This window comes from Perca fluviatilis, chromosome 23 (assembly GCF_010015445.1).
Source record: "Perca fluviatilis chromosome 23, GENO_Pfluv_1.0, whole genome shotgun sequence".
In the NCBI taxonomy this organism is placed as follows: Eukaryota; Metazoa; Chordata; class Actinopteri; order Perciformes; family Percidae; genus Perca; species Perca fluviatilis.
Genome location: NC_053134.1, coordinates 11496621 through 11518179, shown reverse-complemented (window position 1 = coordinate 11518179; position 21559 = coordinate 11496621). Strand labels below are relative to the sequence as shown.

At 40.1% G+C, this 21559-nt stretch overlaps 1 protein-coding gene across 7 annotated transcripts in view; it reads left to right on the top strand.

Annotated features, from left to right (window-relative positions):
* The window catches only part of cacna2d1a (calcium channel, voltage-dependent, alpha 2/delta subunit 1a), a 101071-nt gene extending 86509 nt beyond the window's left edge, over positions 1–14562 (top strand). For 5 of the 7 annotated variants that reach the window (XM_039791758.1, XM_039791755.1, XM_039791757.1 and 2 more), the window contains 13 exons: positions 688–803; positions 905–976; positions 1396–1463; positions 1563–1601; positions 1697–1768; positions 3649–3801; positions 4916–4968; positions 5312–5367; positions 7787–7913; positions 8727–8839; positions 9504–9586; positions 12140–12228; positions 14199–14562. In XM_039791758.1, the coding sequence (XP_039647692.1) occupies positions 688–803; positions 905–976; positions 1396–1463; positions 1563–1601; positions 1697–1768; positions 3649–3801; positions 4916–4968; positions 5312–5367; positions 7787–7913; positions 8727–8839; positions 9504–9586; positions 12140–12228; positions 14199–14235 (1078 nt within the window). In that variant the 3' untranslated portion in view covers positions 14236–14562. The remainder of the gene's footprint in view (positions 1–687; positions 804–904; positions 977–1395; positions 1464–1562; positions 1602–1696; positions 1769–3648; positions 3802–4915; positions 4969–5311; positions 5368–7786; positions 7914–8726; positions 8840–9503; positions 9587–12139; positions 12229–14198) is intronic. The other 2 variants (XM_039791753.1, XM_039791759.1) reach the window with 1 other exon arrangement.
* Positions 14563–21559: the final 6997 nt, after the last annotated feature.

Here is a 21559-nt window from a genome sequence, read left to right as displayed (position 1 = left end):
AAACCAAAAACAGGCAACCACTGATGCTAATATAGTTTTAAAGTGATTTGTAAGAATGTCACTGTCTGTGGTGTTGAAGGCAAAGCACAGATCAATCTGGACTATTGGGATTAATGTGGGACCGTAGAGCAGTAGTGGTAGTGTGCACATCCCAAACCGGTGAGGTGCAGGGCAAAAAGGGGCTGGATACAACTGAAAAGAATGAGATGCCTGCACTCTGCTGATACTCCCATACGTTTATTGTGCTGCAACGTTTTGATAATGTGCAACCGCAATCAGTAGATTGTTAACTATCTTATTTAGTGAAGTTTCAATGTAATGAAATTACCCAAAGCCGGACTGAAGGGGCCCATAATTTATAGTATTGAGTTAATTAGTAATTCTCACTAAGTGGGTAAATGCAAATAATAGAAGACCTAGAACAGTCTAGTAAGTTGAGAAAGCAACATCACTTTACTGTAATGCAGCCTGTAAAACCAGACAACACTAATGCCATATTATGAAATCCAAAATCTAAGACAATATCTGGTCTCCTATCCCGATATCGATAAAATATCGATATATTGCCCAGCCATTGTCTACCGTTCTTAAAGAGATCTGGGGTGTGGTGTTTTTCTTGCGGAGAGGTTTGATAGTGGAATTGTTTGTGTGTGTATGTGTGTTGTTTTGTTTAAATGTGTTTGACAGTGCTGGGCTGTACTGGAAAGAAGAAGCAGAGACGTATGAGTCCAGTTTCTATAAGAGAAGTTTGGACAATGATCTGTACGTCTTCACTCCAACACCTTACCTCACTAAAGAGAACAGTGAGTAAAAGCCTACATAAATGTTTGTGTAAGTGTGTGTCACAATGTGTCACAATGTGTATGCACATATATACAGTGTTCCCTTATTCCTCTTCTTGCAGCAAGTGACGACTCTGTCCTGGTGAGCAGAGCAGTAAATCTCAACATTGATGGCATCATACTCAAACCAGCGGGTAAAGACACACTCACACACAAAGAGAGAGTGGCAAGTATTTACACTTTTATTCTCCTCATTTCTCAAGGTGTCTCTCTCTTTCTGCTACCGACATATAAACACATTCAAACTTAGCCAGGTGTCTTATTTATAAACCTTCATTTGCAACCTTATAACCCTATTCACGCCTTGATATCTTCTGACACGCACAAAGTATATATTATTTTTATATATTATTTACAGGCCACTACTCCTCATTTGTCTTATGCTCCCTCTCCCTCTGACATATACACACAAACACACACACACAAACCACACATCAAGTTGTCTCGTCTCCTCTGATCCTTGGCCAAGTTTGCATTTTCAAAGTTCAGAGAGTAAAGTTGACCCAGAGGTCCAACATGATCTAGGATGTCTGGCTTTTGTGTTTGATCCCAGTGGTAGGCGTGAAGTTGGACATTAGTGCCTGGATGGCAAGCTTTATCAACATCACACAGAAGATCAATGTGAGTGGATTATATCTGCATGACACATACTGTACACACAAGGACACACATTTTATCCAGACTGTGACTTTTCATTACTCTGTTCTACTGTACTTTCAGTGCAATGATGAGATCTGTGGTTGCCAGCGAAACGATGTGGTAAGAGGTTTAATTGCATATTTTTATGCTTCCAGCTATTATTTATGGATAAGTCATAAGCATGCAATATTTTTTTTATCTCTATGTGATTCCAGTATGTAGACTGTGTCATTCTGGATGATGGGGGCTTCCTTGTGATGTCCAATCGAGATGAATATATTGATCAGGTGAGCATCTGCATTTTACTCTCACAAAACTAAAAATCAAACCACTTTCAAATAAGGCATACTTTATAAGGGGTTATAAGGGGTATTAATTGTTACTAATGGCTTTATTAATGATTGATAAATCATTCATCTATGCTTTATAGGTCATTTTAGAACAAATATTAGGTTTTGAAAAATACCATTGGCTGGTCTTAATACATTGTATTTTGTAATAATGTAGTTATAAATGTTAATCCATTAATAAATGCTTATGCATTATATCATAGATCATTTCAGAGGGAGAGATTAATTATCTGCCAATGCATTGCCTGTGCAACAAAGAGGGGAGAGGGACAGCTGCAGAAAGAGGTCTCACTCTACTTTAAATTGTGGCATTTTTGGCAATCTACCCATTGCAAGTTTAATGTACTGAAAACCTCTATGAAATTGTCTTGTCCTAAACGAGATCCAGTTTGTCCAAAAGGGAGTGTACTTCGCACACATACTAAACTGTGACCAATTAATAAAGCCTCTCAAACACAATTTGACCCATCTTTACACACACAAACGCATATATAGTAAGTGCACACCTTTTTCCCCACTCCTTATGCTAAATGCTAACAGTGGGTCCCTGCTGTCATCTGAGTAAATGTTTTTTCATGCGGCCTCGGCTCATTCCTAATCAGGCCTGGGTGTGCGCTGGATAAATCAGTGACCCACTGAAGTTTGGCAGCAGTACTAAAACCCAGGGACCTGACGCCTTGTTTGGAGAAGGCTGTGTGCCCTCAATCATATTTCCTACAGGAGCAAAGTTTCTCTCTCTCTCTCTCTGTAAGCTTCTCGCTTGCTCTCCCTCGTTATGTCTTTCATTCCTTTACTTTCTCTGAAACCCTTGGGGAGTCTGCAGCCAACAAGGCTGTGACTGTTAATTCATTATTTGTTTTACTGCACAGGGAAAGGAGAGAAGGCTCCCTTTACCTCATAGATTGGAAGATTTATATACGCTTTGGCTGTGAGACTTAAGAGGAAAGGATATGTGGAGGACGGCTTGTTAGCGGTGACCTTAACAAAGTGGAAGGAAAGGGATAGTTTGCATTTCCTCACACACATACACACACATTTTTCAGCGTGCGCGCACACACACACACACACACACACACACACACACACACACACACACACACACACACACACATACATAGATGAGTATTACTTACTGTACATACTCCCTCATGGATACGCAAGTACTTAAACACTCCAACGCGCACGGTCATGTCACACCTGCCGAGACAAAGTACTTCCTCTTAGTAGAAATTTATGGCTGCCTGGTGGACTGTGTTAATCAGATTATACTGAAGTCCATCTTCCTGGTTTGAGGGTGATTTACTGAGTCTCTGTGTGTCTGTAAATTCAGTGTTAACATTTTCTGGGCATGTATACACTTAACTTAATTGTTTTTGTGCATGTGTTTTACATACATTTAAAAATTGTGGGTTGACAGTATAAAAGTGTTAAAGTGCTCTGTAAATGAAGAATATTGAGGTACACCTCATTTTTCAGCTTCAAGGTTTTTTGCTCATAAAGAGGGTTCAAACGTTTCTCCGACCTTTTATTACTGAAACTATTTCCGCAATGAATCCTTAGGTTAGGCACGGATAGTCTGTTAAATTAAAGGCTTGACTGTATGTGGGAATATGTATATGCTTTTTTGTGCTGTGAGTTAGATGAGAAGATTAATACCGCTCTCCAACGTTGGCACGGTAAATGAAGCTTCCGCAAGCAGCAGGACATAGTGATGACCTAAAATCTAATCCTTAAACCTTCGTTATTTGACGACATGCTTCACTTGCATAGATCCTATTCCTAAACAGATCTTCATTCTCCTGTCTCCCTGTCTTTAGATCGGGCGTTTCTTTGGTGGTATCGACCCGATCCTCATGGTGAATCTGGTCAACTCGTCCCTGTTCACCTCTAAGAAGACCTTCGACTACCAGTCGCTCTGTGACCCAGAGAAAGAGAGCAAGGCGGCTGCGGGCCTGCGATCCGTCTATGTGGTGAGTTACATAAGCCAGAGACCATTCACACACAACCTACCACACACACACACACACACCGAGCCACCCACATATGCGCACCCACACTTACATGTTCACACATTTTGATAGCGACACGTTTATTTACTCATTTCCCTGCAAGTACACATTTGTAGCCATACTTGCTTGCTTATACCCTTCCAAATGGTCACGCACACACACAAACGGCCACTCACCAGGGAGCCATAAATCTGGATAGAGCAGAGGAGAAGGGAAGCAGAGGGTATGGTGAAAGCGTTAGAGTGGGAGTTTGAAGTAACAGTAACAGGATTAGGTGGTCTAGCGTGCTTGGGTAATACACCAAGTGATGTAGAAAGAGGCACTGTTTTTCATCACTTACAAAACGCACAACTTACGGTGAAATGATGCAAACTGTCTGCAGACATTTCAGTCGTGCAGATGAATTTCTCTGGAATGCTGGAAGGCCATGACAAGTAGTGGTAAATGCAGGTAATAAGCTGATACCTCAGAAAGAGATTGAAGTATCTGTAGGTATTTACCGATGCAGAAATTCCCCCTCATTTATAGACAATTGAAACCACGTAATTTCCCAACTTGGACCACAAATGTGTACAACACGCATGAGTTACCAAGGTAAGATGAAAGGTGCACTTATTTTCTGATCAAAGACACCGTCAACAGCCGGCGATGCCTCTAACACGGCTAGTTTAGAGACTCCTTGATGACTCAACACGCCATCAACTGAAGCGAAGGGATGCAGCACTCATTCACCAAAACAAGGCCCTTGCATGCTAACCATAATCAAAGCAGCATGTTGGGCCTTTTTATTCAAACCGTGTGCTACTTTGTTTTCTCACTAGCTCTTTGTTTACATATTTATGCTTGCATGTGTTGAGGTTGACTGTGTTCTAATTTCCTCTGAGAGGGAAGAAAATAAAATCTCTGGCTGATCTTTTGATCTTTGTGCCTGGCAAAACTGGACAGTCTGCAGCCACTTTAAACACAAGCAGGATGTTCAGATTTGCTCAACTAGCTTAAAATTATTTGTCTGAAGATTATTATAGACTTGATCTTGTCCTCTGATATTAATTCTCATTTTGTTTGTTCCCCTCAGCCTACAATTGCAGACATTTTGAATTTAGGATGGTTCGCGACAGCTGCGGCCTGGTGAGTCCTTTTTTTCTGAACTTTTTCTATATGGTTGGCATTAGTGTCAGCCCATTTTTTTTTCTCAAATGATTGATAACAAAAATATACACTATAAAAGCCAGTATTTTAAGTCCTTAAACTCAGATCCTAATGGAAAGCAGACAAGGATTTGTTTCTCCAAATGGACATATAGGATCTGTTTAATAGCTGAATTGTTCCCAGGACAGTCAACATTCCACAAAATCTTCCCCTGATTTATTGATACATAGCATTAGCATAGCATTTACACAGATGATTTATTGTGGATTATGTTCCAATGAATCCAGACATCTGTCATCCCTGGGTTTGTTTTTGCTCTTAGGTCAATGCTGCAACAGTTACTGGTCAGCATCACATTCCCCAATTTCCTGGACGCAGGTGAGTTTCCGTCAATTTGACACAGAGAAAAAAATAGTGCTTTAATACGTTGTTGTTTTTTTTGCAATATTGAGTTAGCTCTGGACCGCCTTAATGGTCTCATGATGGAAATAAAATCTGTTTTAATTTTTACTTTGACAAGTTCTTAAAAGATATTGAACACGTTACGTTTTCTTTTTAGAATTCTGGTGAAATACGCACAACATGCCAAGAATCTGTAGTGATTAACAATATTGTCCGTAGAAACAGTTGAACGCTCCCCTTCCGAGAATTTCATGTGTGCAACATCTTGCACACATGAGCCAGACCTTGCAAATAGAGTTATGTGTGATGGGTTATTTTGTGTGGATCCATGCAAATGCATGTCCAGAAAATATAGATTTCCAACAGATCCAAGATAACAGAACAGGTCTCTCATCGTTCATAGTTATATACAGTACATACAATATGCCATGTGATGAAGATGATACTTGTTAAAGGATCATCTCATCCAAATTATGAAAAAAGTATGTATACTGGTAAAGACCTATGCGGATTAAACCTGGGTTTAATTTCCTCAGGCTTTGAGATATCTGTCGCTGAGATTTCTGACTCCACTTCAATGGAGGTGACAGCTGACCACACAGTCAAGATTTCTTCAGTAGAAACTTGTACTAATGAAAACCAGCCACATTTATTCCTGTGTATTGTATGGAGTAACCAACACAATACCCATTTGGGAAATAAACGTTCCTGTTAATTTTTTTAATGCTGTGTAAACCACAGATTTCCTCCATTCACGTCCATTTTATTAGGGTGACTACAGAGTCTCGGAGACAATTGTCTCAAAATCTGGGGAAATAAGCGCAAAAGTATTGAAATGATTAGAATGATTAGAAGTACAGTACAGGCCAAAAGTTTGGACACACCTTCTCATTCAATGCGTTTCCTTTTTATTTTCATGACTATTTACATTGTAGATTCTCACTGAAGGCATCAGAACTATGAATGAACACATATGGAATTATGTACTTAACAAAAAAGTGTGAAATAACTGAAAACATGTCTTATATTTTAGATTATTCGAAGTAGCCACCTTTTGCTTTTTTTATTAATAAGGGAAAAAATTCCACTAATTAACCCTGACGAAGCACACCTGTGAAGTGAAAACCATTTCAGGTGACTACCTCATGAAGCTCATTGAGAGAACACCAAGGGTTTGCAGCGCTATCAAAAAAAGCAAAGGGTGGCTACTTTGAAGAATCTAAAATATAAGACATGTTTTCAGTTATTTCACACTTTTTTGTTAAGTACATAATTCTATATGTGTTCATTCATAGTTCTGATGCCTTCAGTGAGAATCTACAATGTAAATAGTCATGAAAATAAAGAAACACATTGAATGAGAAGGTGTGTCCAAACTTTTGGCCTGTACTGTATGTCAGAAACCAATTTCAGCAAACTTTGGAGGGGGAACCTCGGCTTCTCCTCCATCTCCCCTGTCGGCGCGAGGGGCGCGCAGGTCGCCGCGAGGGGTGCGCAGGTCGCCGGCGGTTCTTCCACCTGCGGTACCTGGGCACGCCTCTCACCCTCGGATTCACCGCTCCATACCTCAGTTCCCACCGGCGCCACGGAGGGCTGCTGCTTCTGTCTGTTGCTCCTTCATCCACTCAGTCCTCACAGTTGCGTTCTCCGACCGATGGGTCGTTTCAGCCACATACTCAGCCTCCACACCTGGCTGCAGTCGGCCTGCGCAGCCCGAAACGTCGTTTTTATCGACAATTTTAATCTCTTCTGGAAACGCCCAGCTTTTTTCCCGGCAAGACGGCATCCATCCCAATGGTCTTGGGTCACGCATCTTAATAGAAAATCTATTTTATTACTCTCCCCCGTGCTTACTACCCACAGCAAAACCCTTTAATGTGTGTACAGGAGGAGCACCTGAGTCAGGCGCTTTACGTGCACTGGTTTGATCATCACCTCATTCTTTTTCATACTGCTTGTCCATTGCACTTTTTTCATGTGCAAAGCGGATTTTACGGCATACGATTTCAGAGAAATCCAGTGTGCCCTTGTGTACCTCATTGTAGCGCATCATTGTTTTGAATTGGTGTTCTGTACCACTACGTATCTATGGTTCTAATAAATGGATATTATTGAAGCTGCACTAATAAATGTTTTTATATAGACAATGGATCATATGACTGTATAATGTGAAAGGAGTCTCTCGTAGTGACGAACCCACAGTCGACTCTGAGTTTCGTCTCAACTCTACGGAGTGTTTTACTGTCAATTATATTTGACCTCTTTATTGTTTTATGTTTCATATATATGTGTGTGTGTGTGTGTGTGTGTGTGTGTGTGTGTGTGTGTGTGTGTGTGTTTTGGAATTGGCTGTTTACATGAATACACCTGAATGCTCTTGTGTGTGCTTCCACAGCCGAGATGGATGATGAAATGTCAGACGCCATGCTCAAAGAGGTCTGCATCACAGAGCAAACTCAATACTACTTTGAGAACAACGACCGGTCTTTCAGAGGCACAATCGACTGTGAAAACTGCACCAGGTAATTTATATATATATATATATATATATATATATATGCATACACACACACACACACACACACACATTTACAGAGTATAGTTAAGGTCCAAACACACTTCCTGACCTGCAGTGATACCTTTGCATCCATGAGACACAAATGAAGTCCCCAGAGGTGGCACTAAAAGAGGGTTGTAAAAAATCACATGCCATGAAGGTGAAGTCAAGTCACTAGTGGGGACCACCGTCTTGGCATGTTTGTATGTGTGATCGTGCACACGTTTGTGTGTGCGTACGCCATTTTAAAGCTCCCTCGTGCCGGCTAATGGAGTGCCTGCCCGCATGCCGCGTGGCGTTCCTGCACATTAGCCGCACACACGTTTCTTTTTTTAACGACCACCATAAAAAAAGCAGAGAAAATCGTTTGTGCACCAGCGACATGTGGGTTTCGGTAAAGGTCCTGGAGGACAGTGGGGTGGCACAGCAGGTTTGTGTCCCCTCGGGAATAGAAGCAGTTAGGAGACTTGATTGAACGATCTACTGTGTGCTTTTCATTGTGCTAAAGATTTCAAGGTTTCTGGAGTGTGGCTTGGTCATATATGAAGAATAAGATCCAAATCTTAAACAGTATATCAGGTGCACGGTGGACCTAAGAAACCTTAAATAGGAATACGTTTTGTTTTCTATGAGAAATAATTCATATCTACTTTAAAGGAGCAGACCAAAATTAGTGCCTACCTTTCTGTTAAAATATTGCATGGCTCAGTGAAATTGTATCTCCATCTTTCCTGGACTCAAGCCCATGTGTCAACAACCTCTCTTGTGTCCTCTCCAGGCTCTACCATGCTGAAAAGCTGCCCAAGACGAACCTGGTCTTTATCATTGCTGATGCAAAACTCACCTGCTCGTCCTGTGACACCAAGCCGTTAATACAGGATGAACAGCAGTGTATCCTTTTACCAAACGCAGCCATCATCTGGCGCAGAACATGTGCATTTAATTCAGTAAACAGATGTTTTAAAAAGGTTGTGTTTTTGACAAGATAATCATGGGTAGACGCTGTCTTTAAGTCTAACTACTTAGTATTCCCCTCATTTGCATCCTCTAAATTCCATAGCCATAATAATGAGTGAATATTTCCACAGTTATTGACATTTAATATTTTGGCCCAGAACTCAGATGTGTCTGCAATGGGTTTCTCTCTGCTGTGTCTGTAAAGCAGATGTTAGTGTAGGATTAGTCTGCTGAATAGCTTACAAACAAATCTATGATTCTATCTTAAACACAAAGGGCTGTGGTCACTTATAGATTAAGCCTCTTGGAAAACACAATGCTCGAAAATGACTGCCATACAGTGTCATTGAGGTATTGAGCAATGTGCTTGAAATCCAAGAAGAGACAACTTGCCTTACGTTTTATTAGTCCTTACAGAATTTTACTGGATCTGCTTGATTTGAACAGTAATATAATACATCGTAGTGATTTTCCACATTCATCAAAATGTTATGTTGAAGTATTTTCCATTGGGTAATCAGAGTGTCTACTACTATTTTTTGCTGCCATTACTCTAAATCTTTCCAAAACTGTCATGTTCCTGATGTTACTCATCTAGCTAATGGTCCTGATCCCTGTGAAATGGCTCAGAATCCGCGCTACAGAAAAGGGCCCGCAGTCTGTTTTGATAACAATGAACACGTAAGTTGCTTCCATCGGACCTGCACTGCTTTTGGTTGAGAAAAATTTGAACTGCACAAATGTGTTGCTAAGGATGCTCTGTGTAGGGTCTCATGTATAACATTGCCAAGCTGCTGAAGAGTGAGACCATTGCTGCTTTAATAGTCTCACAGGAATTAAAGACGTTTGCAGAAAATCCAACCTGAAATGGGAAAAGTCTTTGAAATTGAAATGTGTGCCCCGGGGCTACTGTTTTTGGGTTTCACTGCTAAAATCATTTGAGTTCATCGCCAAAGAAAATCTAAGCCTGGCTACAGATTACAGGAGGGAGCTGCAATCCGTACTTCTAGCACTGACAGAACTATGAAAATCATTTATAGATCCAAACCTAACATACATTTTTGAATACCCTGTAGACCTGGCACAAATAACCCACATTTAGTAAAACAACGTTTCTTCCGTACATAAATTTACTAATATCAAAAAAACTTAGTAACAAATTGTCTAAATCCGATATAGTTAAAGCTGCATTAATTGATTTTTTTTTTTTTTACTTGGGGGCACCAAACCAAGCTAAAAACACAACACAGACTTCTTACGAACAAATATGGTGACGTTGTTAGCAAATAGTCGCCTATTTCCACGTAACATTAGCATTCATTCGGATATACTCTGGCCACCTGGCGAATAGTCAAATTCACTCATCTCTTAGCTTTGTTGTGGTTTTCATTAACTCTTGAGGGAAATATGTGGTTCCTTAGCTGCTAAATGCTACATTATGGTCCCCATAACTCGTCATTTCCACAGCATGCGTAACGGCTGCGGACCAGCTCCGCTGCGTATCTGCTGCGTGCTCCGCCATCCGTCAATACCCACCAGGCCCGGATTTGTTGCGGAACGGCTGTGGCCGTGACTGACAGCTGTAGTCACAAGGACCCACAAGTTCTCGCGAATTTCACGTAGAATAGAACCACAAAACCAACAACAGTTAGTTTCCATCCAGAGGAGTAGAAGGGAAACCGCTCTGTGCTGTGTTTTCAAGGTGTAGTGCAGGGAAATACGATCCGCCGTGAGCACGGTGTATTTTATTTTGAAAATTAACCGGATATTTATTTTGTTTCTGTGCTCGACTTCCTGTCCCGCACTATCTGCCGTGTGCTGAATTGCTGCGGAGCTCTCCGTCGTCTGTCAAAAATAGAAGCTCTGCGTTATCTGCTGCGGAGGGCTGCGGACTGACGGAACTGGGACGGAGTCGGGACGCAGACGTTCCGCAGTCTGTGGAAATACACACATTGACTTTAATGGAAACCTAATGACTCCGCAGACGTTCCGCAGACGTTCCGCAGACGTTCCGCAGACGTTCCGCAGACGTTCCGCATCCAGTGGAAATTGCCGGTAATGGTAGCATTACAATAGATCGTCGTTAGCTGTCGGTCTGCCGTTTAGTGTTGGGCTTGAAACGTACAGTGGGTTTATAAGAGCTTTTTTGCTTTTGCTGTTGGAAATGAGAGCAGTTAAAGTAAACCAAGACATTATTGAAATAAAAATAATGATCAGAGCAGCGTTAAACTGAGAATAAAACAACCAAAGACATCTAACTAGAAGTTCAACCAAGAAATCAATATTTAACTGCTCAGAATAATAAATCAGGATGAACAAATCAGAAATTACCCAACATGAAGGGAGGAAATATTGTGCATCAAAGTATCAAACGTTATCGTCGCATTCAATGTTTTCAAGATAAATATAACTATTTACTGTATTAGAAATGGTAGTTTATATCAGCCGGCTACCCCCCAAAGTGCCTGTTACTGTAAGCGTTTTTTTTTTCACATCTTTTATTATTCCTTCCAACTTTATAGTCCAGATTAAACAACTTTATCTGATTTGACATTTCACCTGGAAAATAAGAGGTAGCAACAGCTACATATTAGGGACCAATAAAAAGGAAGGAAGGATTTCCATCGCCAAATATTTTTTTTTGCCTCACTGGACAGAGCCCAAAATCCTTAAGCTGCACTCCTGATATGGAAACAATATATCAGTGAAGAAATTCTACCCATGGCACCTTTCCATCCCTAATATCTTTACATGGTGCATGTCATTTCTTTTTCTGCAATCCCTCGAAAGCTGTGCAGATTTCCCACGCAAAGACAAACAGTCAGTTGTTGCTCGACTATGAATAACTAAGCTAAACAAACATTTTTATGAGCAGCACAGAATCTTTGTGTGTGAATCTTTTGCGTGTGAAACCTCTGCGCCCGAATGCTCTGTTTGTTTTCACTATATAGTCTTTTTTCCAGTGTCAAAGTTTGTCAGTCTTATGAATTAACTCTTATGCCTGCACTGTCTTGCTCACTCACATATACACAATTATCCACCCACACACTCAAACTCCTTCTCTCACACACTAATAGCGTGCATCCGTCTTGTACTACTATTGTCAACAACTAATTTTCTTGCCTTCATATTTGCTTTCTAACTTCCTGCTAACTATATGGACCTTTTGCTGCATGATTCTTTTTCTCTCTGTTTTCTCTGTTTCCTGCTCTGTGATTGGCTGTTGATGGTTAGGATGAGGCCATGTGCCGAAGGAGCGCAGGCTCCCCATTGGCTTCCTCTCTGCTCATGTTACTGCTGCCACTGTTCATGTGCTGTCTCGGGTCAGTCCCATAGCGCTAGTTTTCTCTTTCATTAACGTTTCATCATCTTACACTCAATCTTACTGCCTCTGGCTCATTACTTTTTCACTCTCTCTCCTGGTGCTTCTTTTCTGGTGTGTTTGTTTTTTTCTTTCTCTCTCTTTTCCACTTTTTCTTTTTATTTTTTTTTTTTTTTTTTTTTTTTTTTTTTTTTTTTTTTTTTTTTTTTTTTTTTTTTCTTCATTTTTTGTTTTTCCTACCCTTATCTTTCTCACCTGTCACTCTCTCTTATGTTCTACCACCATCTGTCTTCACCTCCCCCTAACTTACCGGTCTTTTTCTGTCTCTCGCCAACATTTTCTCCATTTTACCTGACTTTGAACTTCAAGCCATGCTCTTTGTATTGTTCCCCATCTATCATTGTCCGTCTCTGGCAATAGACTACAGTGTCTATCAATGACATCTGATTGCCGAAATAGCCAGACACTAGCTAAAACAGGCCACTCACTTCTCATTTGTATCCAGACGTTTGTGCGTCTCATATAATGATTCTCAAGTTTTATTTTTTTCTCCAAAAAAACATATCAAGGCAAGACATTCTTTCCCTCGTACCTCTCCAGATGCAAAGCATACAGAGAGTGGGAGTATCCGATCAGTTTTGGTCAGACATAATGGCTCAAAGTTTTCCAGTCAAGTATAAAAATATATATATATTTTCTGACCTCTTGTTTGATCCCTGCATAGTTCTGGTTGACCGTTTGCAAAGCTCTACCCCCCTTAGTTAGTGTTGCTAACATGCTACACCTGTCAAGCTTTCCGTTGTCACACACACGTGGAGTTTACAATGATAAAGGTGGCAGATTTACTTCTTAAAATCCTCGATTTCGGACGCCCGGTTAGCCCAGTTGGTAGAGCGTGCACCCATATACAGAGGTTTACTCTTCGGAGCAGCGGCCGCAGGTTCGACTACGACCTGCAGCCCTTTGCTGCATGTCATTCCCCCCCCCCCTCTCTCCCCTTTCATGTCTTCAGCTGTCCTATCAAATAAAGGCCTAAAAATGCCCCAAAAAAACGGGGGCAGGCTTCAGCTGGCAAAATCAAAGATCGTCCTATGATGACAACCGACACTGGCAGACTTTAACAGCTATAGAACGTTGGCTTCAAAAATTTGTCAAAAACACTGTCACTGGCTTCCAGCTGACTTTTAAAATCCTGTGAAAGAGTCTTAAATATGCACTTGATGGCTACATACATAATATCTATGTACTGTATGCTAAAGCTGCATGTCTCAGGCAGAAAATCAGCATTCTCACCAGCCAATAATTAATGTAAGGGGCATGAAAATAAAGCAACAGCATTGCTCTTGTATTGCAGTTAGTTCAACCAGTGTTTTCAGTCCAATAAAAATGTAAGATTAGTTATTTAATTCTAACATAACACTGTTTGGCCTATTAGCTCACATAGTATTCAAACAGTATGTTTACACTTTTTACATTAGTGGAGAAAAAGCTTTTAGGATGAGAACCGTTGCTGTTATTGCTTGAGTGTAAGCTTTCCCAAAATCCAGTAAAGCAGGACAAGGCAGTTACTGTATATGTTGGCTTAAGCTCTTGAAAGCTTAGCCAGGACCGACTTCCACACTGTGGATGTGCTAGTCGTGAATGGGGTAACCTGTAACCCCACAATCCAATGTAGTTAGTCAGCCAGACATGCTTAAAATTGCAGCTTATGTTACAGTGACAAACACTTTAATCAATTTCTTACACATTTGCTTTAATTTTGGGGGAATTTTGAAAGGAAAATAAAGAAAGAATCACTCCTACTACATCTCCATGCACGCAACCGTGTGTGGAGAAATCCAGAGCTTGACAGGTTTGCCAGACAATCTGTGTTCAGGGGAGCTGTTTAGTGAATGGTCAATTGAAAAGTGTTTATGGTGATGGCTTTAACAATTAGTAAGTTCACCTCTTTTCCTCCCTGCTCGGCACCAGGAGAAGGACCCTGACTGTGGCGGGGCGTCCGGACTGAGCCCGTCCCTTTGGCTGATGGCGGCCCTTCAGCTGGTTCTGCTCTGGGTTTTGACTGGCTCCAGACCCCATGCCATCCTGTCATGACCTCTGAAAATCCTCATCGCGCCCTCTCTCTCTCTCCCCTTCTGCTATCTCCAAAATGGCAACCAGCTGCCACCGAAATGACGAACGCCCAATGAGAAGCGCTTGTAACAAACAAACAAAAACCTGTGAGCCCCCACATCCTGCCAGTTTCTCCTTTTGATAACTTCACTTTCAGGGGTTTCTCAAAGTGATTTTACCAGGTGTAAGGGTACAAGTGACGAAAGAAATGTTTAATGGAAGATATCAGTTTGAAAGATAAAGAACTAAACCTACGCCTATCCTTCATGTCTTCACTGGTCCCTGCCAGCTGAGATTAAAGGAATTCAGAGAATAATTTTGATTGGCGACTTCTGAACTTTTTCTGGCTTGATGTCATCGATGAAAGAGATCGGACTGCCTTATAGTATTTGGGGGATTTAAGTCACATGGGGGAGGGGGTAGCAGTTTTGTTCACCACTGCCAGAAACAGCGCTGCCTTTTGCAAGCGTGCAGTTTATTTTGAATCAATTTGCAGTGGCTAGTTATTAGGTATTTATTGTTTTGTGTTTGAGAATTTGGCTTACATTGCAGTAAGAAATGCCAAATTGTACATCAAAACCTTGAGCCCTTCATTTGCCTCCGTTGGGTTGCTGATAATAATGTTGTCTCAGTCTGATTTTTTAGATAGCACTACGCAGAACATTTTCACATTGTCCCTGAGGGTTTGAGAGATGTACGTCTTTACTTTCGCCTTAGTATTCTCTCATGTAGATAACTGTATTTGCAGTGTGAAAATCCTTGTTCATTGTTATGTTCATGCACAGAAACCAACCCTTCAACTGCCACAGAGGGCCTGCTTCTGAGTGTACGGATTTTAAACTTTGTAGCTGATCATCTAATCATCAGCCCTGGTCAAGAGTAGTAAATTATTTGGATTTCCCGCCTTGGTGTTGGATTGCTCCAACGAAAACTTTGTTGCCATAGTGCGCGTTAAACCAATCAGGGTGAGCCTGGCTGGTGTCCTATGCATGCTCAGTGGACAAAATTTCTAGTGCCATGTGGACTGAGTGACTCAGATGAACATTTCAGCTTTTTAACTGTGGCTACTGAATGGAAAGAAGTGTTTTATTTCTTTCTTTTACTATTTGTTTGAATGCGGCAGGACACCATGCTAGTGTTTCTTTTATTGCAACCACTAAAAAAATGAAGGAAAGGGATATAAGAATTTGTATTTGACATTTTGGTCAACAAAAAAAAGGAACACAGTACATTTGTATTCACTGCTGTCACTTTTTAAATTAAATGACTACTATCTGAACTGCAATTCCAATTGCAGCTGTTATTTGTCTTTACAGTTTGATCCTAACTGAAGAACAACCTCTATCTCTATGTAGTAGTGAGGTTCCCTCTTGCAGTTTATTATACTGTGGTATGATATCACCCCGCAGAAATCAGTCCTTGCTTTTGATCTTTCTACTGCGGTATTTCATTTTCTCCAATATAATTTTGTTTTGTTCACTTTGTATGCCTTCTTTTCCATTAGTTACACATTTAAAAACTTACCTAACTAGTGCGACAATTTACAGATGGTAGATGGCTTTAATGAAATAGTGTAATCTTGTTTGTGCAGATTGCAGAACAGTGAAATAGTCATATTTATTAAGAAATGCACTAAACCATTACTGCGGAGCAAAGAAATATCTGCCTAAATAATTGCCCTAATAATTTCACATGACCAACTCTTGACTCTTAAAGCAGCTAAATGTAAATGGAGTACTTATTATGTCAGCGAGAATAAGCGAAAATAATTGATTAATTTCAGGACGAAAATATAAATCCATCCTGAAAATGGAAAATTGTAGTCAATTTATGTTCTGACAGAAGATTTAGTACTAAAAGAGGAAAAATTAAATTAGGCAGGAAATAATCAGGCAGAATTTGATTGTTGTCAACAACAAGCTTTAAATCCTTACAATACAACTGTCATTTTTACTTAAACCAGATGCACTCGACGGTTTGTGTGACACTGCTGTTAATGAGTTACCACCCAATTACATCAATATTTAAGTGTCTGTTGGTTCCAGGTAAGAATTGACAATCACAGGTTACAACAGTAAGCATTACTGCGATACTTTAAGGATACACTCCATGGTTTTACTGCCTAATAGCACCCCCAAATTTCCAACTTAAACTATTTCAACTGTATGTTTTTCAGATTCGAAACATCAACAGAGGAACTAATTTGACGATTTTGGGGACGCTATTAACACACAAATTGTGTAATCTATAAACTATAGAGCATGTTTGCAGAAAACTACTTAATTCTGTTTGGAATTTAAAACCACAAATGGAGCCATGTGTACCAGATTACCACTAACATTTGTCTCTCATCCTCTTCAGAATTGTTTTTTATTTAAATAATTGCTGTTCCATCACACTGATTAATGTCAGTTTTTCTATTTAAAGCATTCCTAGTCCAAGTCCAAGTCCAATCAAGGAGTGCTTTGTCCATTGTATTTTATGGCAAAGCTCCACCACCACCATCATTGTCAGTAACATTAAAGTGGTCTGTGGTGCACTTTTTAATCACAATGTGTTCCTCTATCTTAAAGTATAACCTTCCAACAAAAACAATGTGGTGAAACTAACAATGGTATTATATGGTATAATATGCTCCTCATTTACTAACAACAATATCAAGTGCCATATGGGAGTCTCTTATTCTCTAGTGGAGAAACCTATTGTTGTACTATAACATTTATGCAATTTACCAAGGCAACATGTATCTCATGAATTGTTTCCCTGTGCTGCATGGCTTACAATTTGATTTAAAAAAAAAAAAAAAAAAATATTTTGTTTTTTTTTTTTTTTTTTTTTTGTATTTTTTTTTTTTTCGGGCTTTCTTTTTTTTTGTGATATGATAAGGTATGATCAGCTATTACTGCCTTTCTCTTTTTTTTGGGGGCAGCATTTGGCTCCACCCTGGTCTTGTTCTGCTGGGGGGGGATCTGATTGGCCAGCATGATGTTTGAATGCACTACTCAATCTGTATGATTGGTTCAAGCCATGTATGATTCACTATTATTTAAGGACCATACCAGTAATTTTTGACCAATTACTACAAATGATAAATACTTATTACTGCTGAGTATTTTGCAAACCATGTTGTAGTGTTTCAGATTTTCATCCATGCTAGCAGTGTGGCTCTAGTCGGTCCACCAATTTGGTTCAGACTGAACTCACCTACTATTAAATGGATTTTCATGAAATTTGTATGAATTGCGATCAATGGATTTTTCATCTAGTGCCAGCATCAGGTCAAAATTTCAATTTGTCCAATAACTTGGTTCATGACTAACCTGCACAACTGGAATTCCCATTAGCACCAGCTTTGTGTTTAGTTTAAAGGTCCTATGACATGCTGCTTTTTTGATGCTTTTATATAGGCCTCAGTGGTCCCCTAATACTGTATCTGAAGTCCCTTTTCCAAAATTCAGCCTTGGTGCAGAATTACAGCCACTAGAGCCAGTCCCACAATGAGCTTTCCTTAGTATGTGCCATTTATGTGTCTGTAGCTTTAAATGCTATTGAGGAGGAGAGAGGGGGGCAAGGTGGAGGGTCGGGGTGTGGTCTTGACCAACTGCCATGCTTCGCTCGTTTGCAATCTATGATTTCTCTCTCTTTCTCATGGGTGGGCCAAATTCTCTGGGCGGACAAAGCAGAGAAAGGGGAGGTAACCTTTCCCCTTATGACCTCATAAGGAGCAAGATTCCAGATCGGCCCATCTGAGCTTTCATTTTTTCAAAGGCAGAGCAGGATACCCAGGGCTCGGTTTAAACCTATCACCATTTCTAGCCACTGGGGGACCATAGACAGGCTAGGGGAACTCATATTAATGTTTAAAAAAAACTCATAAAGTGAAATATTCATGCCATGGGACCTTTTTAATGCTAAAATAATGTTAGCCAGCTAACACGCTCAACAAAAATGGAGAACACATAGACATTAATTGTTTAAAATCAGCATGTTAGCATTGACATTGAGCATTTAGCTCGAAGCACCACTGTGCCTGAGTACAGCCTCACACTGCTAACATGGCTGTAGCCTCTGGTCTTGTTTGTGTGGTTTCCTACTGTGTTTTGTGCACTTCCATTCATTTGCATACAGTATGAAAAGGAAATTGTAGAGTCTAGAAGCTTTTCATGCAAGTTTGAGGAGTTTGCTAATTGATTTTAAGCTGTGCAAAAATTAATTGAAAACAATGGCTGTGAAAAGTAAAAGAAAATAACTTCAAATATGGGGAAAAGTGGAAATAGTCAGCAGTAATAGCCTAATAAAAATACACAAATTGTAGTTAAGAAGCTAAAATTGCAAAAACTCTGGCATGGTCTTTATAAGTCACTTTGGGCAGAGATGTACAGTACAGACATTAAATGAGTGAAAATACACACAATCTAAAATTATCCGACTGGATGCTTTTTAGAAATGCACAGAAAACATTGGAGAATGAACATGAGCTCCGTAGTTGTCCAGATGTTCCATTCTACTCTTCAAGTGCTAAAATCAGATGCTGTCACTTCAGGAATAATATAGTCCTGATGTAATATGAATTTTTTTTTGACTCTGTTGGTGCTCTCTGTATGAATTGTGTGGGTTGGCCTTTTTATTTCTGGAATCTTGAGGATTGCTTAATGTGTGTTTTTGTGTCTGTAACCTTGCTGCCACTCTTTGGCAGACGATTGGCAGGCCTGTCAGTCAATCTTTCTCTGCCTTCGGTTTTAAGGCAGGCTCTTGATGAAGGCGTCCACCAAGTCGCCCCTCGCCAGACTCTGTTTTGGCAGAGTCTTGGTGGGCCTCTCTGTCAGTCTCCCTCAATTGTGCTTTAACAAGTTACACTTCAGTGGAACTTGATTCTCCAAAATCAGTTATGTAAAAAAACTGTAACAAAACTAATGTTGTTCTCAGCAAAAAGAAAAAAGAACCATGTTTATAATCCCGGCCGGAAAAACATGTTTAGTCATGTGCAAATAAGGTATATTCACAATAAAAATGTATGATTACTATCTGTTGCATTGCGTTTAGAGTTCTGGCTCATGTCCTTTTCTTGCAAAATATCTGTTTTTTTCCACGGTGGATCAGATTTCTGTTACTAACTTCTGTCACATTGCCAACACACATTTCCCATCCAAATGTGTGTGAAAATGAGAAGGAAGCACCCCAAGTCTTCTCTCCCAGTGTCTAGCCAACATCAGAAACTGACGTCCAGCCAAAATCAACAATGTCCAGGAAAAGAAAGGATGGAGGCGTAGGTCCAGCCACATCTCTCTACAACATTGAATTTGGCTCAAGTAGAAGTCCATCAACAACGACCAGTAATGTTCTCTGGTCATAAATTAGCAGTGATTCCTGTTTTCCCTATTGGATATTGATCAAATGGTAAGTGACTTTCTCGTTAGCGCAGTCTGCTTTACACTTGAACCTGAAACCAGCTGTGCTCAAGCCCAGATTCTTAGAGCCCCTATTCCTCACTGCCCCCCAAAGACAAACCACAGGCTCATTTTACTCTTTATTATGGACATTAAAAACTACCCCTATTCCTGTATGGTATACTGCTAGCCCCATGAAGAAAAACTAAAATCATTTAGGTGCTTGGGGACTTTTTAAATGTGACCATTAACAATGTCTTTAGTATTTACTTTTTAATAAAAAAATGGCCTTTATTGTTTGTAGTACAGCTGGTAAATGACTATACCGAGACCAATAACATGAAATTACATATTTTACAAACCCTGTGAAGAAATTGATTACCACAGCTAACTTTGTGAATAAGTATGATTTGATGGACACCCCAATCAGTGAAGAAACAGAATACCAATTAAAAATATAATTTAACAACATTGTAATGCAAAGATGTACTTTTACATTGCTTCAACCCTCTTGGATTTTGACTTATAAAGCTGTTATATTTTGTAACCATAGCATATTTTTTACTATGTGTAATCTCTGTTTCTAATGGATTATCTTTACTTGCGTGAATATTGTATGAAAGATGTATTTTCCAATGACAGCATTTTTTCTTGGATTTTTCTTCTCTTTTTTTTTTTTTTTTTTTTTTTTTTTTTCTTCGAACTCTTCCTCTCCAAAAGTGTTATTCCTGGTCTGTCATGGATGAGTTGCGATGTCAACAGCACACGCTGGATTTCCTGCCAGGGGCTCTGGATTTCGCGTCTGGCAACAAGATGACCCTCTCGGTTTACACTGATAGGTCACTCCTGTTGTGTTTTTGATTGTTATCCTAAGTGTTTGGGCTTGTGTCCCTCTGTCACTGATTAATATCTGGCCTGAAGTCCCATAAGTAAACGTCCTCTAGAGTAAATATGAAAAGTTTATTATGGAAGTAATTGCATTTGGTAGTATTAACAGTCCCCTCATTACACCGTCAGATTTGTTTTTCCAAAATGGGCTTTCCAAGGAGTATAGAGATGGTGTCAGATGTTGTTTGTGCAGTAGAGTGAACCTTTAAGTGCTTTAGAGAATGGGACCCCCATATGCTTGACCAGGAATGGTCACACACTGTAGCTCACCACTTCATTCATATGCATGTCTTGCTCTCAAACCCCTCTCTCCCCCTCTTCTCAGATAATGCTTACGCTTGCATTCCTCACCGTGCAAGATGAAGAAGATATGGTTTCGACATTCTCCCTTCCTATTCAGTGGAAGCGATCATACAGTACGGCCCGTTTTGTATTACTAAGGGGTACATTGTCCCCACACAAAACCTGTTTTATGCCCGCAGACAAACCCAGCTGACCACTACTGAGAAAATGTTGTTTTTGCACAGATGCAGGCTACAAAGGATCCACTAGGCACATGTTTGTTGGGAAGAAAGAACAACTTTGAGGGTTGTGGTTGGGGGTAAAAAACACATTCAGAACCTCAATCAACAACAAAGAGCAACAATTAGACCACCAAGGCATTGTTGAGGTTTTGGTTTGTCTCCACATCTCCTCTCTTTTAGCTCTTCTGTGTAATTTTAAAGGTTGTTACTAAGACTTTGTGCTCAGGAGAGACATCTGTAACCACCCCGATCCCAAATGAAGTTCGTACCCCTTCATTTAAATTTCAAACACCTCATGAACGCGTTTTTGGCCCAGGCTCAAAACCCAATCACAACTGCTGTAATAGATATGTTGTGATGCTTATATGGCACAAGGGGATCTCATTTCGGAGAAGCTGAGATTGATATATTTAGCATAAAT